The sequence below is a fragment of the Mesoplodon bidens genome (genome assembly GCF_964165515.1).
Source record: "Mesoplodon bidens genome assembly, chromosome: 10".
Classification (NCBI taxonomy): domain Eukaryota; kingdom Metazoa; phylum Chordata; class Mammalia; order Artiodactyla; family Ziphiidae; genus Mesoplodon; species Mesoplodon bidens.
Genome location: NC_138172.1, coordinates 41,067,092 through 41,090,907, shown reverse-complemented (window position 1 = coordinate 41,090,907; position 23,816 = coordinate 41,067,092). Strand labels below are relative to the sequence as shown.

General features: G+C 37.1%; 1 protein-coding gene across 3 annotated transcripts in view; it reads right to left on the bottom strand.

Moving 5' to 3' along the window:
- SETD2 (SET domain containing 2, histone lysine methyltransferase) overlaps positions 1-23,816 on the bottom strand; it is a 120,358-nt gene that overhangs the window by 20,145 nt on the left and 76,397 nt on the right. The window contains exons 13-15 of one of the 3 annotated variants that reach the window (XM_081246579.1): positions 15,056-15,104; positions 10,488-10,671; positions 3,210-3,879 (exon numbers count right to left, since the gene is read on the bottom strand). In XM_081246579.1, coding sequence (XP_081102705.1) covers positions 3,210-3,879; positions 10,488-10,671; positions 15,056-15,104 — 903 coding nt within the window. Of the gene's footprint in view, positions 1-3,209; positions 3,880-10,487; positions 10,672-15,055; positions 15,105-23,816 lie in introns of those variants that run through there. The other 2 variants (XR_014016893.1, XR_014016894.1) reach the window with 2 other exon arrangements.

The window sequence follows — 23,816 nt, the reverse complement described above, 5'->3', positions numbered from 1 at the left end:
TTGACCATCAGTGAAACTACGTTCATGAAGAGTTTATCTGACAAGATCACAGTTGTGTAAGGCTTATCATGGAGACACTCTAAAGGATTCAATTAATGTGTAGTAAAGTTGTGGTTTCTTTAGCATGAAAAGTCTGGCTACAAATGTTGGTTGGGAGATAACTTCTAAACTGAAATGGCATTACCCAGCTTGATCATTCCCTGTATTTACTAGATATGGCTCCAGACAAATTTTACCTGTTTCTAAAGTGCAAAGATATATTAAAGGATAACAATTTATCAACAGGAAGGAATGTTACACATACTGAAAATAATTCCCAAAGGAAATGCCAAAAACATCTTAACAATATCACTGCAAAACAAACAAACAAAAAACCCCACAAAAAACAAAACCTAAACAAACAAAACCCAAAAACACCCAAAACTGCAACATTCATTTGCAGATATAGTGTTTGAAATTCAAACTGTCAAAAAGCAGAGGGAAAATAAACATTTTCTAGGGTTCTGTAGTACCTACCCAAACTAGCTGACAATCATACGCCAAAGCCAAAACAATTAACAGCAATAAAAAGGGGAAACTGGTTTGTAGTCCCACTGAAATAATACAAAAGATGTACACATTTGTGAGATATATCCAAATAGCATGTGCCTGTGAAATTTATCCATTTGCTGGATGAAAGTCTATTGGAGATTGGCTCTACCTACAAGAGACTTGAAATTATACAAAAGCTAATTTCTCAAACATAAATCCAGTCTAGAAATACCTTTAAAATGTGACTTTTAATGGGAATTTTAAGAGAGGGTCCAATATGTTATAGAGGGGAAAACCTAATTGTTCGGCTCCCACTTCTAAAGGGAAAAAAACAGCTATTACTTTATATCTGAGTCACTTCACTTATGTGAACAACTTATAGTCTAAGCACTCAATTTTTTGAGATGTAATTTAGTGTAACTTTTTAAGAATAGGTCACTCTAATGTCACAAGACCACTATAAAGCACATGGCCTCAGTTAAAATGGAGCTTTTATGTCTAATAAGCAGCTGTGGCAAAAAATTAAAGTCACCTTCTGATAACACATCTGCTCCAAATTTCAAAGATACTGCATATGTACACACACTCACAAAGTTATATTATACCATATCACATACGACTTCACTGTCAAGGTTATTATACCTTATTATAGGTTATTATACCTCACCTCCTGTTGGTATGGTTGATATTTGATTTGAACAACACAGGCCTCAACACAGACATTATGAGCCGGACACCAGACAGATGACCTTGATCAGCTGTAATTCACAGCCCACTAATGTCAATACTCTCAGTATTAACGTAACTAAGTAAGAACTATAATTAAACCTTCAAGGTATATGGTGCTTTAAATTTATCATTACTAATATCCATTATCTCATACAAACCTCAACCACTCTGAGGCATTCTGCCCATTTAATAAATGAGAAAACTATAACTGAAGAATCTAAGTGCCTCTCTCCAAGACACACAGTAAGTGACAGACTAGGACTTAAAATACACACGCTAACAACATGCTCTATGCTTCTCATTACCCAGAGTCGAACATCATCTCTGATCAACTAATCTCATAAAGAAGGGAAGGATAGTCTGAACCATCTTAGTCCATTTATCAACTACTCTAGCACACGAAAAGCAGATTAGGGAGTCAATAAATGACTCCTTGGTAGGAACAGACTGAAAACTGGAAATAAAATTGTAATACTTGGGCTTCCCTGGTGGCGCAGTGGTTGAGAGTCCGCCTGCTGATGCAGGGGACACAGGTTCGTGCCCCAGGCCGGGAGGATCCCCCGGAGCAGCTGGGCCCGTGAGCCATAGCCGCTGAGCCTGTGCGTCCAGAGCCTGTGCTCCGCAACGGGAGAGGTCACAACAGTGAGAGGCCCGCGTACCGCAAAAAAAAAAAAAAAAAGTGTATGTGTATGTATGCATATACATATATATATATATATATACACACACACACACACACACACACACAAATACAGAGTAATTTGGAAAAATGGTTAAGAATCATGTTACACAGAAAAACATGGGATAAAAAAACTTCCAAGTCTTCAAAATTACAAATTCATAAAATATATAAACATGTGGTTAAAGAGACCATAAAAAATGAAGGGAGGGGCTTCCCTGGTGGTACAGTGGTTGGGAATCTACCTGACAATGCAGGGGACACGGGTTCGAGCCCTGGTCTGGGAAGATCCCACATGCCACGGAGCAACTAGGCCCGTGAGCCACAACTACTGAGCCTGCACGTCTGGAGCTTGTGCTCCACAAAAAGAGAGGCCACGACAGTGAGAGGCCTGCACACCACCATGAACAGTGGTCCCCGCTCGCCGCAACTAGAGGAAGCCCACCATGGAAACGAAGACCGAACACAGCCATAAACAAACAAACAAACAAACAAAATGAAGGCAGTTAATACAGTTAAGGTTTTCAGAATGAAAGCAGGACACTTTGTCACGGCCTTTTGGACAAAATTTTGATACAGCTTCATAACAAAAATAGAAACAGAAGAAAAATTACTTCTGTTACTTCAATACTAAGTAATGTGTACAGGAAACACTCTGGGAGTCTCTGCCATCCACAATAATTCACCTTTAAGGGGTGACAAGGAATGATGGGAGAGACATAGGATTGTGGTGAAGACGATGACTTAAAGAGTCTTTTTTTTAAAAATGTATGGGTTTTATAAAAAAGAAAAGAAATTTGATTTAAAACCACAAAAATACACTTCAAAAGTTATTCTCTCTCTCTCTCTCTCTCGCTGATCACTTGCTTTTGGGGAAGCCAGCTGGCATGTTGTAAGCAGCTCTATTGAGAGTGGTAAGGAACCAAGGACAGCTAACAACCATGTGAGTGAGCTTGAAAGTAAACCTTCCATCCCCTGTCTAGTCTTCAGATGACTACAACCCTGCTTAACAGCCTGACTGTAATTTCATGACTCTGAGCCAGAACCACCCAGCCAAACTGCTTCTGAATTCCTGACCTACAGAAACTATGAGATAATAATTACTTACTGTTTTAAACTGCTAAGTAATTTGTGACACAATAGATAACTAGTATATATAAAATTAGCCAATATGTAAAAGTGATCAATGGCAGGACTTCCCCCTCACATCAGATTTAACATCCCATAAACAGACAGTAAAACAGACAAGAGAATTTCCAAAATTAGTTACCTGTACAATTGGTGGAGTTGTCTGTGAATAGGGTGATGTCACACCATAGACAGTTGGACAAGCCTGTCCTTGATAATATATGGTTGCTTGAGACTGTGCAGGAGAGTACTGCTGCTGTACACTCACGGACTGTTGGTTGGAATCCCAAACACCATAATTCTGTCCCTGGACTGGGCCTGGGGCTGGCACTGGCAAGACGGTGACACTGGAGTCTTGGTGTACCACACCATCACTTTGGGCCACATACTGTGAACTGGAAACTTCCACAGGGGCTGCCACATGTGGCACCACTGGCACAGGTGGAGGGGCAGCAAGGGGTTCTGTAGAATGTCCCACCAAGGGCTGAGAATGATCATAAGGAGCAGGAGAACACACAGGATCCATGCTGGGTGTGGGGAGGAGCACCTTTCCAGCATTAGGATTGCTGGGATCCACATAGGCCTGCATGGGATAACCTGGTGGGTAGCCAGCAAAGGGGTGATGAGGGGCATTGTAGCCAAGAGAGTCATAGGGCAGTGGAGACGTCATTCCCAGGTTCTGCATCTGCTGCTGTTGTTTTTGAGCCTCCCGCTGAGCTACCTCCTGCTCAAACAACTTTCGACGCTCCTCTGTAGAAAGTTTATTGCGATCTTTAATTCGTACTTTCTTTTTAGAAGTTGGTGTATCATATCTAGAAAGAAAACAATAAGAGCACCACAAAAAGTTTTCCCCTAAATCAGAGACATAACCAAAGCACTAATAAATGTTATGCCACTAGATACTAAACCATTAACCACACCAACTCCAATTTGGCACTGGCTGAAAATCATACTCAAAATTACTTAAGGAGTTTTGCAGATAGGAGAGAACCTCAAGGAAATAGACACTTAGATGAAAATAATAACTTTATCCTTATCCTCAGCTTCTAGAACTTCAAATTAAAGATACATGTAGTATCCTAAATAGATTCCTCTTTATAGTTAAGTTCTGTAGTTCTGTAACTACAAATTCTGAAATTAAAACAAAACCCCAAATACACTAATAAAAGCTACAGAATTTGATGTACACCCATTAATATCAACACAGGTTAGTTAAGTGAAAGATAAGCATGTACACATAAAAGTATGGGGAGTTATATTCACATATTCTTCTTTGTGCAGTGCCAAGTATAATATCATATTGCTAAACCTAATACCCTGTGATAGTTTTGACAAGTATCCCCAGTAAGCCCCCAAGAAACCATCAGCTCTAACATTCACAAGAGAACCGAGGACTTAAAAGATTCTTTTGTGAAGTTCTATGGACTGAATCAAACTTTTGAGAAAGGCTATTGGCAAAAATGAAAAAGACAACTAATTTCAAGATGTTTCATTGCAAACAAACATCTAATAACAGATTCATGGATAAGGGTACAACATTTATCCAAACAACAAAAAATATATGGTCTAAAAACCTCTTAGTTGAAAACTTCCTTTAAAGTGTTAGTGGGGTGGTAGTACCCTTAGCTGCCTGGCAGAAACAAATGCAAACAGTCTATAGAAGAGAGCACCTTAAATCCAGGCCTCAATGAATTCCTATAGATTAAGTTCTAAGGAACAGGAGTTCATTAGAAAATAAAATTAATCTTGCCACTTGTAACAACATGGATGGACCTAGAGGGTATTATGCTGAGAAAAATAAGTAAGACAAAGAAAGATAAATACTGTATGATTTCACTTGTATGTGGAATCTAAAAAAACAAAACAAATGAACAAACAAAACAAACAGAGTTACAGATACAGAGAACAAACAGCTGGTTGCCAGAGGGGAGAGGGGAAGAAAGAAACAGGTAAGGGAGATTAAGAGGCACAAAAATTCAGTTGCAAAATAAATGAATCACATGGTATGAAATGTACAGTGTGGGGAATATAGTAAAAAACTATGTAATATCTTTGTAAGGTGACATACCGTAACTAAACTTATTGTGGTGATCATTTTGGTATAGAAATATGAAATTACTATGCTGTGTAACAGGAACTAACAGTGCTGTAGGTCAATTATACTTCAAAAAACTCACAGAAACAAACTCATAGAAGATAAACATGTACTAGGAATATAATGTACCACGTGATACATATATAATGAACACTGCTGTATGTTCTATATGAAAGTTATGAGAGTAAACCCTAAGAGTTTTCATCACAAGGAAAGGTATTTTCCCCTATTTCTATAATTTTGTATCTACATGAGATGATGGATGTTCACTAAACTTATTGTGATGATCATTTCATGATGTATGTAAGTTAAATCATATGCTTAACATCTTATACTGTGCTGTATGTCAATTATATCTCACTGAAAGCAAAAAAAAGGTATATAATTATAAAATTATAAAATACCCACACACATACACACACACACACACACAAGTGAGAGGAAGAGACATACTAAGATTGCTGATACTGGAATTATCACACACAAAATATTAGAGATGTTTAATATGTTTAGTAAGATAAAAGAGGCTATTAAAAATATGCCTAAGGAACAGGACCATAAAATACTATCAGGCAGATTTGAATAAGAACCCCATGAAGCATCTAGAAAGGAAAAAGAATGAAAATTAAAACTCAATTATCATATAAAATTGAAATTGCACATACCTGGCAAAATTCTACTTAAATATCCAAGAGAAACTTTTGCACATGTACACCAAAATAAGATAACAGCACTATACATAATAGAAAAAGCTTTATAACAAAACATTATACAGTAATAAAAATGAATAAACTGACACTACTATGAATAAATCTTAGTAAATAAATATCAAGTCAAAACAAAGTACCATCTAATTAAATGCAAAATAATAGCCTTTTCATACAGTTAAAACTAACATATTTTTAATAAATATATATTAGATGACATAAAACTATATTTTAAAAAAGGCAGGCCAGGGTACAATGAACACAGAATCCAACAGATACTACTTGTTATCACAAGTAGTAAAGACAGGGGATGGTGCAGAAATAAGTGACATAGCAAGATTTATATAATTGTTAAGATCCTGACTCTTGTGCTGGGACTTCCAGGGCTCATTACATTATAATAAATGTATGGAGAAAAGGTCCGTGGATAGAAATAAGTGTCATGAACCAAGAAATAACCTAATATTCAATTCAATTTAGTGCCCATACGAGCCATGGTATGGTTAAGCAAGAGATTAGATCTGAAGAGAATTAGTAACTTGGAAGATGATCTTCAAATTTAAAAAGTTCGATGAATTTCAACCAGGTTGAAAAAAAAAAAGAAATCCTCATATAAACGCAGGGTAGCAATAATGCGGAACACCAAATACAAAGAGAACTTCTTAAAAGCAGGCCAAGAGAAAAGCCAGGTTACTTAACAAAGAATAGCAACCAACAAGTTTCGTAAAATCAATAAGGAAAGTCAGAAGAATGAAGAATAACAGCTTCAAAGTGTTCAGAAAAACTGTCAACCCAAAAGAACTTCCTTTCAAAAATGAGAATAAATGTTCACATAACGACTTGTTCATAGCCAGTAATATTCACAATAGTCATCTGGAAACAATCCAAACGCCTATCAACTAATGAATTTATAAACAAACTATAGTATATCTATACAATGGACTACTATTAAGCACCAAAAAAGAACTGAGATGCATAATAACATGGATGAATATCTCAAAAATAATATGCTAAGTGAAAGAAGACAGAATGTATTTTATAGTATATGATACCATATATATGACATTGTGGAAAAGACAAAACCAAGTCAGAAAGGAGATCAGTTGTGGCCAGGGACTAGGAGTAGAAGAAGGGGACACACTACAAAGGGGTAAGAGATAATTTTATGAGGTGATGAAATGTTCTATTGGGTTGGCCCAAAAGTTCGTTTGGATTTTTCTGTAAGATGTTATGGAAAAACCCGAATGAACTTTTTGGCCAATCCAATATATAACCTCTGTGGTTGTAGTTATATAACTATGCATTTGACAAAACTCAATGAACAATACACTTAAAATCATGAATTTTACTGTAAGCAATTTATACTTGCTGGTTAAATATAGCTGATTTTTAAAACTGAGGGTGAGCAATGCAAACAAAATATGAAAAAGACTTTTTAAGACAAAAACTGAAATATTATGAAGAGAAACTCACTAAAAGAAACCATTCAGGGACTTCCCTGGTGTCGCAGTGGTTAAGAATCTGCCTGTCAATGCAGGGGACACGGGTTCGATCCCTGGTCTGGGAAGATCCCACGTGCCAGGGAGCAACTAAGCCCGAGCACCACAACTACTGAGCCTGAGCTCTAGAGCCTGCGAGCCACAACTACTGAAGCCCACGCACCTAGAGCTGGTGCTCCGCAACAAGACAAGCCACCTCAATGAGAAGCCCGCGCACCGCAACGAAGAGTAGCCCCCTCTTGCCGCAACTAGAGAAAGCACGCACGCAGCAACAAAGACCCAACGCAGCCAAAAATAAATAAATAAACAATAATTTTAAAAAAAGAAACCATTTAAAGGGGTCTGAAATAAGAAAGAAAAGAAACTAGTAAATGTAAACAAACTAAAAAAATCATTTGGTCTACATAAAAAAATTAACAATAACTGATGGGAGGAGGGAGAAGGAATTATAATACTGGACAATAATACCATGTAAATTGGGCAGGCTGAATAGTCAGAGTTAAAGTATCTTAAAGTACTTATGTTGTTCAGGATATCGATTAGCTTTAAATTTTATTAAATTGAAACAACCAGTTAAAGAATTGCCATAAAATATTAAAAAAAACAAAAGCAAAAACACCCAATCAGCTATAAGCTATTTACTAGACACAGAAAAGTTGAAAGTAAAAGGAAGGAAGAGCCTTCCTGGGACAGGGCTTGCCCTGTATCCTCTGCTTTAGCTCCTCTCTGAAGTACCTAGACAACAGTATTTGATGCACATTTCCTGAATTGTTTTACAGATGTGAAAACCCCCACCAAATGGAAGATGTTAACTACTTAAAGACCAGGAGCACATAGCCCCAGGCCTCCTTAAGCCTAAGGACTGATAATATTAACCCCTGTGACACCACCCTGTTACCTCACCATCAGCCAATCACAGAATGGTGCACAAGTCGATCACTTACCCTGTGACCCCCCTCCCTCACCTGGCTTTTAAAAATGCTTTGCGGAAACCCTTCAGGGAGCTTGGGGTTTTTTTTAGAGCATGAGCCACCCATCTTCTTGCATGGCCCTGTGATAAACCTTTCCCTGCTCCAAAAAATAAAAAATAAAATAAAATAAAATGAAATAAAAGGAAGAAAGATATACCAGTTAAATCCTACTAAAAGGAAGATAAGCATATTTCTATGAATATCAAACAAAAGAGACTATAAAGCAAGCTTCAATAAAATTCTAAGAACTGTTATCATACAGATCAATTGATGACCAACTGAAAATTTAGCAAAAAGAAATTTAAACACATTGTATATCCTAATAGTATTTAAAACTAGATTATGAAGCTGCATTAACAAGAGTAGTTCAAGCAGTCTTACAGTTCTTAAACACTTCTATTAGAAGAGAAAAATTAATGAGCTAAGAATCCCAATTGTTCCAGTTAAGAAATTTAAAAAACAATATAACAAGCCTAAAAAAGTGGAAGGAAACAAAATGAGTAGAAATCAATTACCAAGATAAAAAATGCTATCATTCTGTGATTTGCATTGGAGGTATTGCTAGCAAAGTAACATGAACAAGGCGTAAGAATTAGAAAGGAAAACCAAAACAAATTCATATGATATGGGCTGTTGACAATGACCAAAAAAGGAGACAGTGGGGCAAAAAAAAAATCCTATACTCTTGAAATTAATACAAGTTTTGTATGGTTAACAAACATAGGATAAATATACAAAGGTGAATTGCATATCAAAACACCAAAACCAAACTGAATATGTAATAGAAGTTAGGGTTCTCAGAAATAAATACACCAAAAGATAAGTTATTCTGGAGAAAACTATAAACAAAGACATTAATGAAAAACTTTATCTTCATTAGAAATATTAAAGAAGACCTAACTAGACAGAGAACATTCAAATATTCAAAGCAGATTCTAAGGAAGAATAAATCTGAGAAAAGACAGGGCATCCCAGAAGATCAAGTAGGGATTTGCCCTACTTGCTATCAAGACTTAAATATAAGATAGTCATAGGAGCCCAGAAACAGATCCTCCCATATGTGAAAACCTGTTGGAAAGAGGCAGCACTGCAGATCAGTGGGGAAAGGAGGAGATTTCAAGCAGTAAATAATGCTGGGACAACTGGGTGTTCACCTAGAAAAAAATGAAACCAGATTCCTAACTTAAAATATATACAAAAATTAATTCCCAATGGATTAAGGACTTAAATATTGCTAAAAAAATGCATACACACACACAAAGTCATCTCAAGAGTTGGGAAGAATTTCTTAAAACACTGTAAACACTAACCATAAAGGAAACATACAATATATATGATATATTCAATTACACCATAATTAATAAATTCTGTGTATTGAAAGACACAGAAAGAGTCAAAACACAAGTCATAAACTGGGAAAAAATACTTGCAGAATTATATTTGGAATATAAAAAAAGAATCCCTAGAGCTTAAAAAGACAAAATTTAATAAATGAACACCACATATAAAAAGACACTTCACAGAAGAGTAAACAGGAATGGTCAATAAACATACGGCAAAATGTTCAATCTATTTAGTAATTAGAGGAATGTAAATTAAAATCATGATGAATTACTATTACATACCCAGAGAATCCAAAATTAAAAATTCTGACAACTGCATTACATGACTGCTATATCTCAATTTTTTTTAAGTATATTTAATTTAAAAAGAACTTCTCGAGAACAAATGTTTTCTAGTACCCAGCAGGTGATTATGTGGCCTGTTTTTCTACCAGCATCACAAGACAGCCTCTGACACAGGGATCAAACAACATTTTGGACTGGTATGGTATAAGATTCACTAGAAAACATAGGGTTATCTCCCAGCAACCCCCATTCCCCTTTAAAGAACAAATCTCTGGCTCCTCAAATAGCATTTAAACGTTATGAAGTAGAAGCCATTCGAGTACCAAAAATCTATTAGTCTTCACTGCTATTATTACTGTCAAAAGAGACTCTCAATAGTTATGAGTAGAGTTTCCTTTTATACTCACTCACAAGAGAATACATTTATTACAAAAGCACTTGTTGCCCCAAATCAGAAGTGTATCACTTGGGTACTTTTCGACTTGCTCAGAAAAGAGAGTAACTCACATAGGCCACTTACCTGTCATCTGGCCTTTTTGTTCCCCGCTCATAGGCAGAAGAAGGTGGTGAGAGGGAGCCCCTTCGTTTCCTTTTCTCTTTACTTTGAGTTTGTTTGTCTGGGTCTCTCTCTCTTGATCTGTTAGGAGTCTTTGGGGCAACTGTTTGATCTCTGAAGCCGACAGCATCCCTTCCTCGTTCGGTTACTAAGGGAAAAGCGTTTTTAAAAAAATTTACTTGGTAGACTTTTCTCCATCATGATAGTATACCAACTGTATAATAAAATTTCTATCCAACAAACAGATCTATGGACTCCTCCTTCATATACCCAGTCCCGAATTTGGACGAGACATAAGGTCTTATATGCTTGTGTGCTCTACTTCCTAAAAGTCTCTTCCATGAATGCCCTTTTCTACCTTTTCCCCAAAGTCTCAATCCAAGCTTTCATCATTTCTAACAAGTTCTGTGGAACACATGCATGCAAGATGTTCCTGATACCTTTAAAAGTAAGGCAGTCTGCTTGTCAGTTCAAAATGTAAAAGCCTTCCCCTGCCCTTATAACTCTGCATATTTACAATTGGTAGAAAAACAGCCTGGCATGCTAAACATAAAAACCTCAATAGAAACATCTCTTTAATTAAAAAAAAAATTAGACAACTTTTTATGAACTACAATTTCAAAAGAAGAATATTTCAAACACAGGTGAAACAGGTGGTAACTCAGTAAGTTATCAAAACCAGAGAGCTACATCTTCAAAAAAAGAACGCCAGCTTCTGATTCAAAGATGGAAGCTGGGGGCTTCCCTGATGGCGCAGTGGTTAAGAATCCACCTGCCAATGCAGGGGACACGGGTTTGAGCCCTGGTCCGGGAGGATCCCACATGCCGCAGAGCAACTAAGCCCATGCACCACAACTACTGAGCCTGCACTCTAGAACTCACAAGCCACAACTACTGAAGCCTGAGTACCTACAGCCCGTGCTCCGCAACAAGAGAAGCCACCGCAGTGAGAAGCCCCATGCACCGCAACGAAGAGTAGCCACTGCTCAGCACAACTAGAGAAAACCCATGCACAGCAACAAAGACCCAACGCAGCCAAAAATAAAATAAATTAAAAAAAAAAAGATGGACACTAACCTTCTTCACTCAGTCTCTTTACCTAGAATGGTTCTCACCCAGTTCCATTGCCACTGCTCCCAAAAGCTGCCCTAAGTACTACTTTTCACTGATCATACCACCTAGTCTTTCATTTTCCTAAGTAGTCTAGATCACACCAATGAACATTTCAATATAAACTGACTGGTATTATATGCTGTTGCTTTGTGTATGTTAGTACTGCTACCTACTAATCATATTGCTCTCTTCATAAGGAGAAAATCTCTTATAAAATCTCTCTCATAGCGCAAAGTGGATTCTCAATAAACATTGTTTTTTCTTTTCTCATCTCAGAAAAATGTGCTATCAGTTGTTTTTTCCCCAGCAGTAGGATCAGGTTTACATATACCATTCTCACAGTTCTTTTAGCTGGCCCAAAGCTCCATTTATTTACAAAAAAGTTATTAATCTACAGCCATGTATGTCAGGGAGAAGCTAACAGAACTAACTCATCTAATACCACATGCTGGCAGAAAATACTATACAATTAAAACAACTGTTCAGCTCAGAAGGTATTAGCACAACATCCTTTTGTGAAGTATTATTATCTAGTTTCATCTGGATCTGCCCATGACTCTCTATTTCCTCCTTCAAACCCAGGTTCCTTACCCTGGTGTTAATTTCCTTAAAATGTGGCTATTTCTTCACTATATACTGGTAAAACAAGAAAAGGAATCATACCAACAGTATATTCTGACTCTGAATCTTAGAATATGTGAGGCAGAGAAATCATCTTATATATTCAGGCTGATTTTCTCATATTTTAAAACGAGGTTAAAGCTAGGCTGCATATTTCCCAAATTATTTCACAATCCTTATGAATTTTAAAAGTTCTAAGCTTTTTAATCGCTTGACATTGAGAAGTATCAGAGCAAGTCAGGTTTGCATTATAAGCATTTCTCTAATCTAAAAGCCTGATACTGAGATGGAGGCGGGGGTTCCCCACATGTGAGGATGAGACTGAAGTTGGCACACAAAAGGCTGCTCCCTGAAACGATTATAATTGTCCACTAGAGACCATGTCCTGCTTCTTTCAGAGGGCCATACCAGACTAGATATTTACAAAATAATGGTGGCAGGGTGGGGTGGGAGGACCTTCATAGGTATTGAAACTTTGCCTGTCTTGCTAATGTTTTCAACTCAGTGGGCCCAGAGAAGCTAGCCTCTGATGATCAACTGTATAGTGGTGCTGCTGATACTGCCAACCAGTACTACTCAACCCAGCTTTCTTTCTTATGGGAAGAATTCTTTGCAGCCCTAAGTAGGATGTCTGGCTATGAAGAGACTAAACCAGTAGAACTAAAAATATCCAAAAGAAACAAAAGTGATGTAAAGGATACTTTACAGGGCTTTAACCAATAAGATTATTTAACCAATAAGATTTAAGATTACAAAAAGTTCTTCATGACAAAAATAAAGAAAAAGACCAAAAACATGATCACACTGGCTCCTTTACTCTATTTATATTGGGTCACTGCTGGAGGGGCACAAGAGACTAACAAGAGCCACCATAATTTATACCATTGCTTTAATCTCTAAAGTATGTTGGAAACATAGCTAAGTGGTAAAGCCCAGAAACCATACTGCAATGGTCTCCCTATTATCTGTTCTGTAATAATGATTCTTAACCTTGTGAGGGATCACTGATTCCTTGAGAATCTGAAGAAAGTTTTGAATTTTCCCCAGTAAAATGAATGTATACCAAGAATTTTGCATATAAACATCTACAGGTAAAAACTTACACACACCTAAGGAGTACAGGTTTAAGAATGTCTGCTCTAGGGCTTCCCTGGTGGCACAGTGGTTGAGAGTACGCCTGCCGATGCAGGGGACACGGGTTCATGCCCCGGTCCGGGAAGATCCCACATGCTGCGGAGCGGCTAGGCCCGTGAGCCATGGCTGCTGAGCCTGCACGTCCGGAGCCTGTGCTCCGCAACGGGAGAGGCCACAACAGTGAGAAGCCCGCGTACTGCAAAAAAAAAAAAAAAAAAAAGAATGTCTGCTCTAGATGAAAAAATGAATGGAAGAAAAGCTACTAAAAGGCCATGACTTCAAGGAAAGAAACAACACAGGGAGTATAAAGGGACATCTGCTTTGACAAAAATTCACTAAGAATAAAAATGCACAGATCCACCTACTAGAGCAATGAAAATAAAAATAAAAATTAACAAATGGGACCTAATTCAACTTAAAAGCTTTTGCACAGCAAAGGAAACTACAAACAAGACGAAAAGACAACCCTCAGAATGGGAGAGAATATTTGCAAACGAAGTGATAGACAAGGGATTAATCTCCAAAATATACAAACAGCTTGTGCAGTCAGTATCAAAAAAACGAAGAACCCAAACAAAACATGGGTGGAAAATCTAAATAGACATTTCTCCAAAGAAGACATACAGATGGCCAAAAAGCACATGAAAACATGCTCAACATCACTAATTATGAGAAAAATGCAAATCAAAACTACAATGAGGTATCACCTTACACTGGTCAGAATGGCCATCATCAAAAAATCTACAAACAATAAATGCTGCAGAGGGTGTGGAGAAAAGGGAACCCTGCTACACTGTTGGTGGGAATGTAAACTGGTATAGCCCCCATGGAGAACAGTACTATGGAGGTTCCTTAAAAAACTAAAAATAGAGCTACCATATGATCCAGCAATCCCACTCATGGGCATATATCCGGAGACAACCGTAATTCGAAAAGATAACATGCACCCCAATGTTCACTGCAGTACTATTTACAAGAGCCAGGACAGAGGAGCAACCTAAATGTCCATTGACAGAGGAATGGATAAAGAAGATATGGTACATATATACAATGGAATTACTCAGCCATAAAAAAGAATGAAATAATGCCATTTGCAGTAACATGATGGACCTAGAGATTGTCATACTGAGTGAAGTCAGACAGAGAAAGACAAATATCATATGATATCACTTATGTGTGGAATCTAAAAAAAATGGTACAAATGAACTTATTTACAAAACAGAGAGAGAGTCACATATGTAGAAAATAAACTTATGGTTACCGGGGGGAAGGGAGGAAAGGATAAATTGAGAAATTGGGATTGACATATACACACTACTATACGTAGAACAGATAGCTAATAAGGACCTACTGTATAGCACAGGGAACTCTACTCAATACTCTGTAATGGCCTATATGGGAAAAGAATCTAAAAAAGAGTGGATATATGTATATGTATAACTGGTTCACTGTGCAGTACACCTGAAACTAACACAACATTGTAAATCAACTATACTCCAAGAAAATTTTTTTAAAAACGCATGTTTTCAAACTTGTACCAAATATTTACCTAATGACATATTATCTGGTTTCAAAAACAAAATAAAGTTCTTATCAGTTACATCTGCATACTTCTAAAAGAATATTTGTAAAGCCATATGCACAAAGTATCTCTGAATACCTACTTGTGCTCTCCTTTTCAGTTTGACTTTTCTTTGGAATTCGATATACCTCCTGCAAAAAATAAACCAAAAGAAGAGTTATCAGTGTGGAATGGAAGTGGTGATTGCTTTGAAGCTGAGTGATTTCACATGGCAACAAAGAAATGGGTAGGAACAATCTGGTATTTAATTATTCTCCAAAATTTTACTTATGTTTGGCTTTAAATAAAAATAGATCCTGGTCCCTTAAAAAACAAGTAAAAACATATAGCACAAATACATATTTATTTCTAAACGTCTACCAGGCTTGTATGACCCCATTAGCCAAGTAGCAGACTAAGTAACTAAGACATTTTATTTCTGGCAGGAATACACCTCCTGATAATCTTAATTTCTATATGCCTTCTGCACATAAAATGAAGTCATCTATAGTTCCTTTACTGAGAGTATTCATATGAACAAGTCAAACATCTCACTTGCCATCCCTACTTAAGGGAAGAAAAGGTTAGTAATAACTCAGCTATATAAACACACTTCAGAAAAATTACATGTGTAAAGACAATTCCTGCCATTCAGCATATTTTTCTATAAATACAGAATCAACTTGGCTAATGGCCAAATGTAATCTACTTTTATACTGCTGTTATTTTAAAAAAGGAAAGTTTTAGATCACTGTTGCTCTTCAAATACTACCTAATACTTTATCAAAATTGTTCTTGAGAAATATAAACTGTTTTTAAGCCTTGAGGTACCTTTTCTTGCTGTATGAATCTAAAGCCTAGCAACAATTCTGTTCCCTGACAATCTCTCATTGTTCTAAGTCCATCAAGTAGCTCTTGGGCACATACTTCCTTATCCAGTCACCTTGTTAAGTGGGCAAATGGCAAACCCACACATTCTCAATGGTACATCATATAAAACCCTTCTTCAGAGTAATCTCATAATATTGACCACACCTATATGACCTGGTAATCCCATTTTTTAGGAATTGTACTCCAAGAAAAATCTTTCCACATGATTTTTGGTTCTAGCAGCATTTGTGGAAAACGAAATAACCCACATGTCACACAACTGAGGGAAGTTCAAGATGTAGTATTCACCTGCCATTAAAAATGCCAGTGTGGACTTTACAGATGCAGGGCAATCTGTATGAATGCATTATCTTATTTGAATTTCAAAACAACCCTATGAGGTTGTTATCTCCATTTTACAAATGGGAAAACTCACTTAAAGTTTAGCAACCTGCCCAAGGTTACGATGCCTTTTATCATCTGTACCAGATGACACAGTGGCATTATTCTGGGCAGGAGTACCATTTTGGGGATTTATCCACACATGTAGGTTAACATCCACCATCCCCCTAGCCTTTTCTAAGAACTTCCACTACAGCTGGGATTCTCAATTCTGGCTGCAGAATTAAACCACTCCAGGCAACTTTTATAGATACACTATCCAAAACAAATTGAATCTAAAATTCTGGGAATGGGTCCCAGGCATCTGTATTTTTTTTTTTTTTTTTTTTGCGGTACGCAGGCCTCTCACTGTTGTGGCCTCTCCCATTGCGGAGCACAGGCTCCGGACGCGCAGGCTCAGCGGCCATGGCTCACGGGCCCAGCAGCTCCGCGGCACATGGGATCTTCCCGGACCGGGGCACGAACCCGTGTCCCCTGCATCGGCAGGCGGACTCTCAACCACTGCGCCACCCGGGAAGCCCCATCTGTATTTCTTAGAAGTTCCCCAGATGATTCTGATGTCCAGAGAAGGTGGACATCACTGAACTACTGGCTTCTCTTAACAGCCCTCACTCATTCCTTCCTCACAAGGGAGAATTTGAGAGACAGAACTATGTATATCTGTCCTCAGCTCAGAGCCATCTGTGCTCTTTCTCCTCTTGGGCTGCTTCTGTCTGTAGAGAGGATACATTCCAATCTATTCCTCTAAGGGATGCCTGGAGTCGTCTAATTCAATGTCTACCTGTGGGTATGAATCAGGGATAAAGAGAGGAAGGACTTAACACTTTTAGCTCTGACTTCTCTATCCACCTCTTGGAGGGGTTAACAAACTCAGGAAAAAGAATGCCACTTATCAGCATCTACCCACATTATAGGGAAAAACAGGTATTCTGCTAATTTTAAAAGTTTGAAAATGACTGTTGCATTAGGTACTCTGTAAACCTAGGCACTCCAAAAGAGTTCATTCATGAAGGGTGCTCAGAACAGATGTTATCGAGGGATATCTGAGTCAACTAAGAATTACACAATTTTAACTTATTTAGTTTCTTTTGCAGAAGGTCTCAGCATTACAAGTATTCACTACAAACATTTATAGCAATTTATTACAGACCTCAAGTTTGGGACCCCATTCTATGGTGGTGGTTAATATACCGAGAAAATGCTTCTCAAAGATACATTCTTAATTCCATTCAAAAGTTTAGAGCAACTGCTAACTAGAAAATGTATTCTGATCACTAAGTTGTACACATGAAACTAATATTGTATGTCAAACATACTTCAATTTAAAAAAAGGATTCAGGGACTTCCCTGGTGGTCCAATGGGTAAGACTCTGTGCTCCCAACGCAGGGGGCCCGGGTTCAATCCCTGGTTGGGGAACTAGAGCCTGCATGCATGCATGCCACAACTAAGAAGTTCACACGCCGCAAGGAAGATCCAGTGCAGCCAAAATAAATAAGTAAATAAATAAATAATTTTTAAAAATTTTAGGTATGCTGATGTTCACAAAATGGCTGATTACTACTGATTAGTGACCAAGAGCTACTGACTATTAGAGTATGCCTAACACTATGGGGAAGTTCTATCAACATGCACCCAAGCACTTGGAATTACTAACATCCTCCTCTTCATATTGTCAAAGCTGTATACAAAATTTAAGCTGGAAACTAAGATTATATACTTTGAGGCTCTGAAATGCAACAGAATTTTTCCAAAGTCCCACAACAACAAAAAGTAAGAAGGAAGCAGCCCTATAAAGATTACTGTAACATTTCTTAGGATCATTCTGTCTTGTGAATAAATAGCAATAGTGTTAGCCTACATGATATGAAAATCTGTTTGGAATAATGTCACACCCGCATGGCACAGAATCCATTGCTGAAAATGCTATCTGAGTTGCCTTCATTCACACTAATCCTTTATCTAAATGGGAGATTAAAAAAATAAAATTAGAGGATAAGAGTTAGAAGTCCTACATCTCCTAACAGGTAGCCAGAAAGCAGGGAGAGAGAAAACTGAGGGTAAGAAAGTATATATAAAAAAAAAAGAAAAGTAAAGAAAATTTTTTAGAACTGAAAGACATATTAAGTCACCAGATAGAGAGGGCTCAGAGCACCTCCCACCACAAAGGAGTCGAAATGGTATCAAAATGGTATCAAAATAGCAACACTGTAAGCTGGAAAATGATGCAATGACATCTTGAACATTTTGAAGGAAAATTTTGAAGGAAAATTTATTTCCAAATGGTAATTATATGATTTGCCAAACAAGAATAGAATAAAGGTATTTTTCAGAGTTACAAGGTCTCAAAATTTTGTCTACTAGAAGAGAATGTTAAAGACACTCCAATGTGGAGGGCCTAAAATTCAATATTCTAGATTGTGTGAAATACATCTCAAATTGTCTACAGTGTACATTGTACCATACTAGGTACAATAATTTATAAGACCTAACAATAATTCCTGACAGAGTGATGGAAAATCTTTCGAAAGTTACTGTAAATGAATTATCCAGCATTTAAATGATATAGACATAGATTAATAAATATATATATATAAATTCAACAACGGGGCATTCAAAATAGATCAAGTGTCCAAACTCTACTTCTGTGCAAATAACTAAGCAGTGGTAGCTATTTAAAATAACACCTGCAAAAGATCTGAAGATGTCATTCTAACCTGTCATAATTTCAAAAAAAGTTATCTTCCAACAATACTGTCCCTAACTAAAAAGTTTAGTTATCTAGAAAGTGTTTTTAAAGCAACTGTTATAATTAGCAATAGAAATTTTTTAAATCACAAAAGGGGTACATGTTTTGACTATGGGTTACTTGAAAAATGATGAAGATGTTAACAGAAATGTACACCAAAGACGAAGAATCAGCTTATAAAACAAGATTATTAGCTTGAGTCTGAAGGGCAAGTGGAGGAGAGAGCCAAGAGAAGCCTGAAGGGACTTCCCTGGTGGTACAGTGGTTAAGAGTCCGCCTGCCAATTCAGGGGACACAGGTTCAAGCCCTGTCCGGCAAGACCCCACATGACGCAGAGCAACTAAGCCCGTGTGCCACAACTACTGAGCCTGCACTCTAGAGCCCACAAGCCACAAGTACTGAGCCCACGTGTCACAACTAGTGAAGCCCGTGCACCTAGAGCCCATGCTCTGCAACAAGAGAAGCCACCGCAATGGGAAGCCCGCGCACTGTAACAAAGAGTAGTCCCTGCTCACCACAACTAGACAAAGCCCATGCACAGCAACGAAGACCCAATGCAGCCAAAAATAAGTAAGTAAATAAATTTATTTTAAAAAAAGAGAGAGAGAAAGCCGAAAATATAGACCTAAAATTCAGGAAATAGGCTAAAGCAAGAGATCCACAATCTGGGAAAACCATAAGAAAACAATCGATATATTGTGTTACTGTCAGAGATTGCCAAGAGAGAAGGTACATAGAGAAAAACAGGCTGACTTGAAGGAAAATGAAACTAAAAGGTGGAAAATCTTTATACCTGATTCATACTGTAAGTTTTCCATTTCTTAATAAACACCTGCCAGCAATCTCACTTCTGGGTATGTATCCAAACAAAATGAAAAGCAGATCTCAAAAGAGATGCCTGACTCCCATGTCCACTGAAGCATTATTCACAATAGCCAAAATACAGAAACCACCTAAGTGTCCATCAAGAGATGAATGGATAGAGAAGCTATGATATATGTATACAATGGTTATCATTCAATCAGGAGAAAGAAGGGCACCTTGCCATTTGTGACATGGATAGACCCTGAGGGTATCATGCTAAATGAAATAAGACAGAGAAAAGACAAACACTGTACAATATCACTTATTATATATAATCCAAAATAGCTGAACTCATAGAAACAGAGACTAAAACAGGGGTGAAGGGAGGTAGAGTTACAAACTTGGTCAAAGAGTTACAAACTTCCAATTATAAGATGAGTAATTTCCGGGGATCTAATGTACAGCATAGTGACACAGTTAATAATACTGTATTATATACTTGAAAGTTGCCAAGAGAATAGATCTTTAATATTCTCCCCGAAAAAAAGAAATGGTAATAATGCAGGTGTTAGCTAACACTATGGTGGTAACCAGTTTGCAATATACATGTGTATCAAATCAACAGGTGTACACGTTAAACTTACACAATGTTAAATGTCAGTTATATCACAATAAAGCTGGGGAGAAAAGAAAGGAATGTAGATACTAAAACAAAGGACCATTTTAACTCAAGAAATATTATATAGCTATGAGTTCGATGTTTTTGTCTTTACGGTATGTGAATCACTATTCCCCAAAAGCAGTTAGATTATATTTAAAGTACAGTAAATAGATTCTGAGTAAACAGATTACCTTATGGGAAAAAGAAGTTCACTTTTAATTATACGGTTTTTATACTACCCATTTTTAGTTAAAAAAAAAACAACACTTGAAAAAGTTACCTACTGCTAATAGGTCACACTAAATGGGTCTAAACGGGGATGTTTTCTTCCAACAGTCTCAAAAAGTACTCATTGGAAGTTTGTTGGCAAAGTACTCCAGCATATTTTTAACACATCTCAAATGATATAGAATAGACTCAAATAGAATAGACTGTAGTAAAAAACAGGATTAAAACAAAATTACAAACCAATACTTTTTCTGGAAAGTGTAAAAATTTAACACTGATATAGACTGTTCTTTAGCTAAACAAGACTTTGAGAACAAAGTAATTTACAATGAGAGTATAATTTTTTACCTTTTATTATATACAGATCAGATTATATATTCTGTAATAACAGATTTACTTTTTACAACTAAGACTACTTTTCCTTGTTATTAGCAAGTACAGATAAAATTGTGTAGTGTATGTGTCAAACAAATCTTTATTCCTAAATGACAGCAATACTAAGAACAAAAAAGAAAAAGAGACTCTGAGCAAGGTGCCATTTTTACAGCTGGAAGAGGAGATAAAAAGCAGCAGGAAGGGGGGTTTCCCTGGTGGCGCAGTGGTTGAGAGTCCGCCTACGGATGCAGGGGACAGGGGTTCGTGCCCCGGTCTGGGAAGATCCCACATGCCGCAGAGCGGCTGGGCCTGTGAGCCATGGCCGCTGAGCCTGCGCGTCCGGAGCCTATGCTCCACAACAGTGAGAGGCCCGCGTACCGCAAAAAAAAAAAAAAAAAAAAAAAAAAAAAGCAGCAGGAAGGGACAGAAAGAAATGTGAAAGCAAAGTTATGCGATATGGAGGCTAGAAGTTAAAGTGCCAACTGCAGGTAAAAGGAATTCTAGGAGAGAAGGAACTTGTTTAGAAATAATGAAGATGAGTTTTCCAGAATTAAAGAAACATAAAATACCTTTGATTAAAAAGGCAAAGAGCATCAAATAAGAAACAAAGACTATGATCTAGCAATTCTGCATCTGTGTTTATCTATCCGTCCCCCACCCAATTTCATACTGGCTCATATAACGATATGTAGAAAATGATATCCATACAATGGAGTATTATTCAGCTATAAAGTGTAATTAACAACTGATACATACCACAACATGGATAAAGCCTGAAAACACTATGCTAAGTAAAAGCAGCCAGACACAAAAAGCCACAGATTTCATGATTGCATTTATCCTCATTATTCAGAGGTTCTGTATCTGCAAATTCACCAACTCACTAATTTGTAATCCCAAAATCAATACATGAGACAAAACTTCACCAACTCTTCCCCCCAAAAGATGAGTCAATTGTTGATATTTTTTGGTATACTTTTTCCAAATAATTAACTGATAACATGATGCAACATTCTTTTCCCAAGAGTATCTCAGAATCTTTTCATTACTTTTTCTGAAAATGCTTCTAGTACACTAGTGGCCTTATATATTTCCTTTACAACTTCAATATTATTTTTACTGACTTTATGAAATCAGTGCATTTTAATTTCATAATAGGCCCGCCAACTTTTATAACAGTGAGACTGGCTGAAAAAGAAAATAACCCATTGGACAACGATACATGCTGATGTTAACTGAGAAGGAATCTTTGAATAAGAATTTTTTTAAGTGTTCAGTTCACTAATGTTTTTTGTCATAATTTTTGTTTCTCTAAGCAATTTTGAAACTGTGAAGATACTGAGAATACCATATACGTGTGTATATGTATATATGTATATATGAATGTTTATTTAGTTACATGTGAGAGATAAGCTTCTCCAAGATAACTGAATGTATTAGAAGATTTTTTTTAAACCCCATTTTAAACTCCATTTAAAAAAATCCTTTTTCCTAGGATTTTCAGGTATTTGTGAAGTTTCAGGGTTAGAAGCAAAGAAACCAAATATTTACATGAATTTACTGAACACTGAAAATCTAGAAAAAGAGGTAAGAACTCAGAGAAATAAAATGATAATAAATAAATAAACTCGGGAATTCCCTGGCAGTCCAGTGGTTAAGACTTGGCACTTTCACTGCCATGCCTTGGGTTCAATCCCTGGTGGGGGAACTAAGATCTTGCAAGCTGTGCGGTGCAGCCAAAAAATGACAACAGAAAAAACTAAGCTCATTTGGTTCCCATTGAAACCGTATGGCTTACAGACAAATCATCTTGGAAAATACATGGTTAAATCAATTCTGTTAGTCATTTAGGCTAAGGATATTAAAACACTTATATCTGGGTAATATCAGACTGTAAAGAAACCTGATTCACAATTCCACACACCAGTGCAGGGATCAGCAAACTACACCCTAAAGTCTGACCTGCAGCCTGGTTCTTTAAGCGCCTCTTCAACCCCAGCTAAGAATGGTTTTTCACATTTTTAACGAGAGGGAGAAAAGGGGAGGGAAGAAGAAAAAGGAAGGGGAAGAAAAAGGCAGAAGGGAGGAGGAAACTGAGGCCTCACAGTCACATTTTAAATTTAAGTATTTTAATATTTACTATCTGACCTTTTACAGAAAAAAACTGCCAACCCTTGATCTAGAGAAATAGAAGCACATCTTTGAGTAATATATGACTGTCTTGGAACCTGATTCATAATTCTATATACTAGCATAAAGATTTTTAAAATCCATTTTCTTGATTAACAACAACAAAATTTAAAAAATGAACATACAACATATAACTTCAATGTCTATGGCCCTATACCACTCTAAGGTTAAAAAGAAAAAAAAGAAAAAGGAAGGAAGGAAGGAGGGAGGGAAGGAAGGAAGGAGGGAGGGAAGGAAGGAAGGAGGGAGGGAGGGAGGGAGGGAAGGAGGGAAGGAAGGAAGGAAGGAAGGAAGGAAGGAATTAATTAATTAATTAATTAATTACTGGGCAAATACTGATATGTAAATACCCTAGGCTCCTTTTCCCTCAGCGTAATTCTGTGAAATGCTTTCAGTGGTAATGGTTCTATAACCCGGATTTAGCTTCCTTTAACAGAAGGAAGAACTGTACCTCGATCATCATACCCCTGTGAAGTGTTAAGAGTCTATGATTTTATCTCATAAATTGTATTACAAAAAGTGGGAGTAGGAGTATCTCCATTAGGTCACAGAGGTCCTGAGATTTGACTGGAAAAATAACTTAGAAG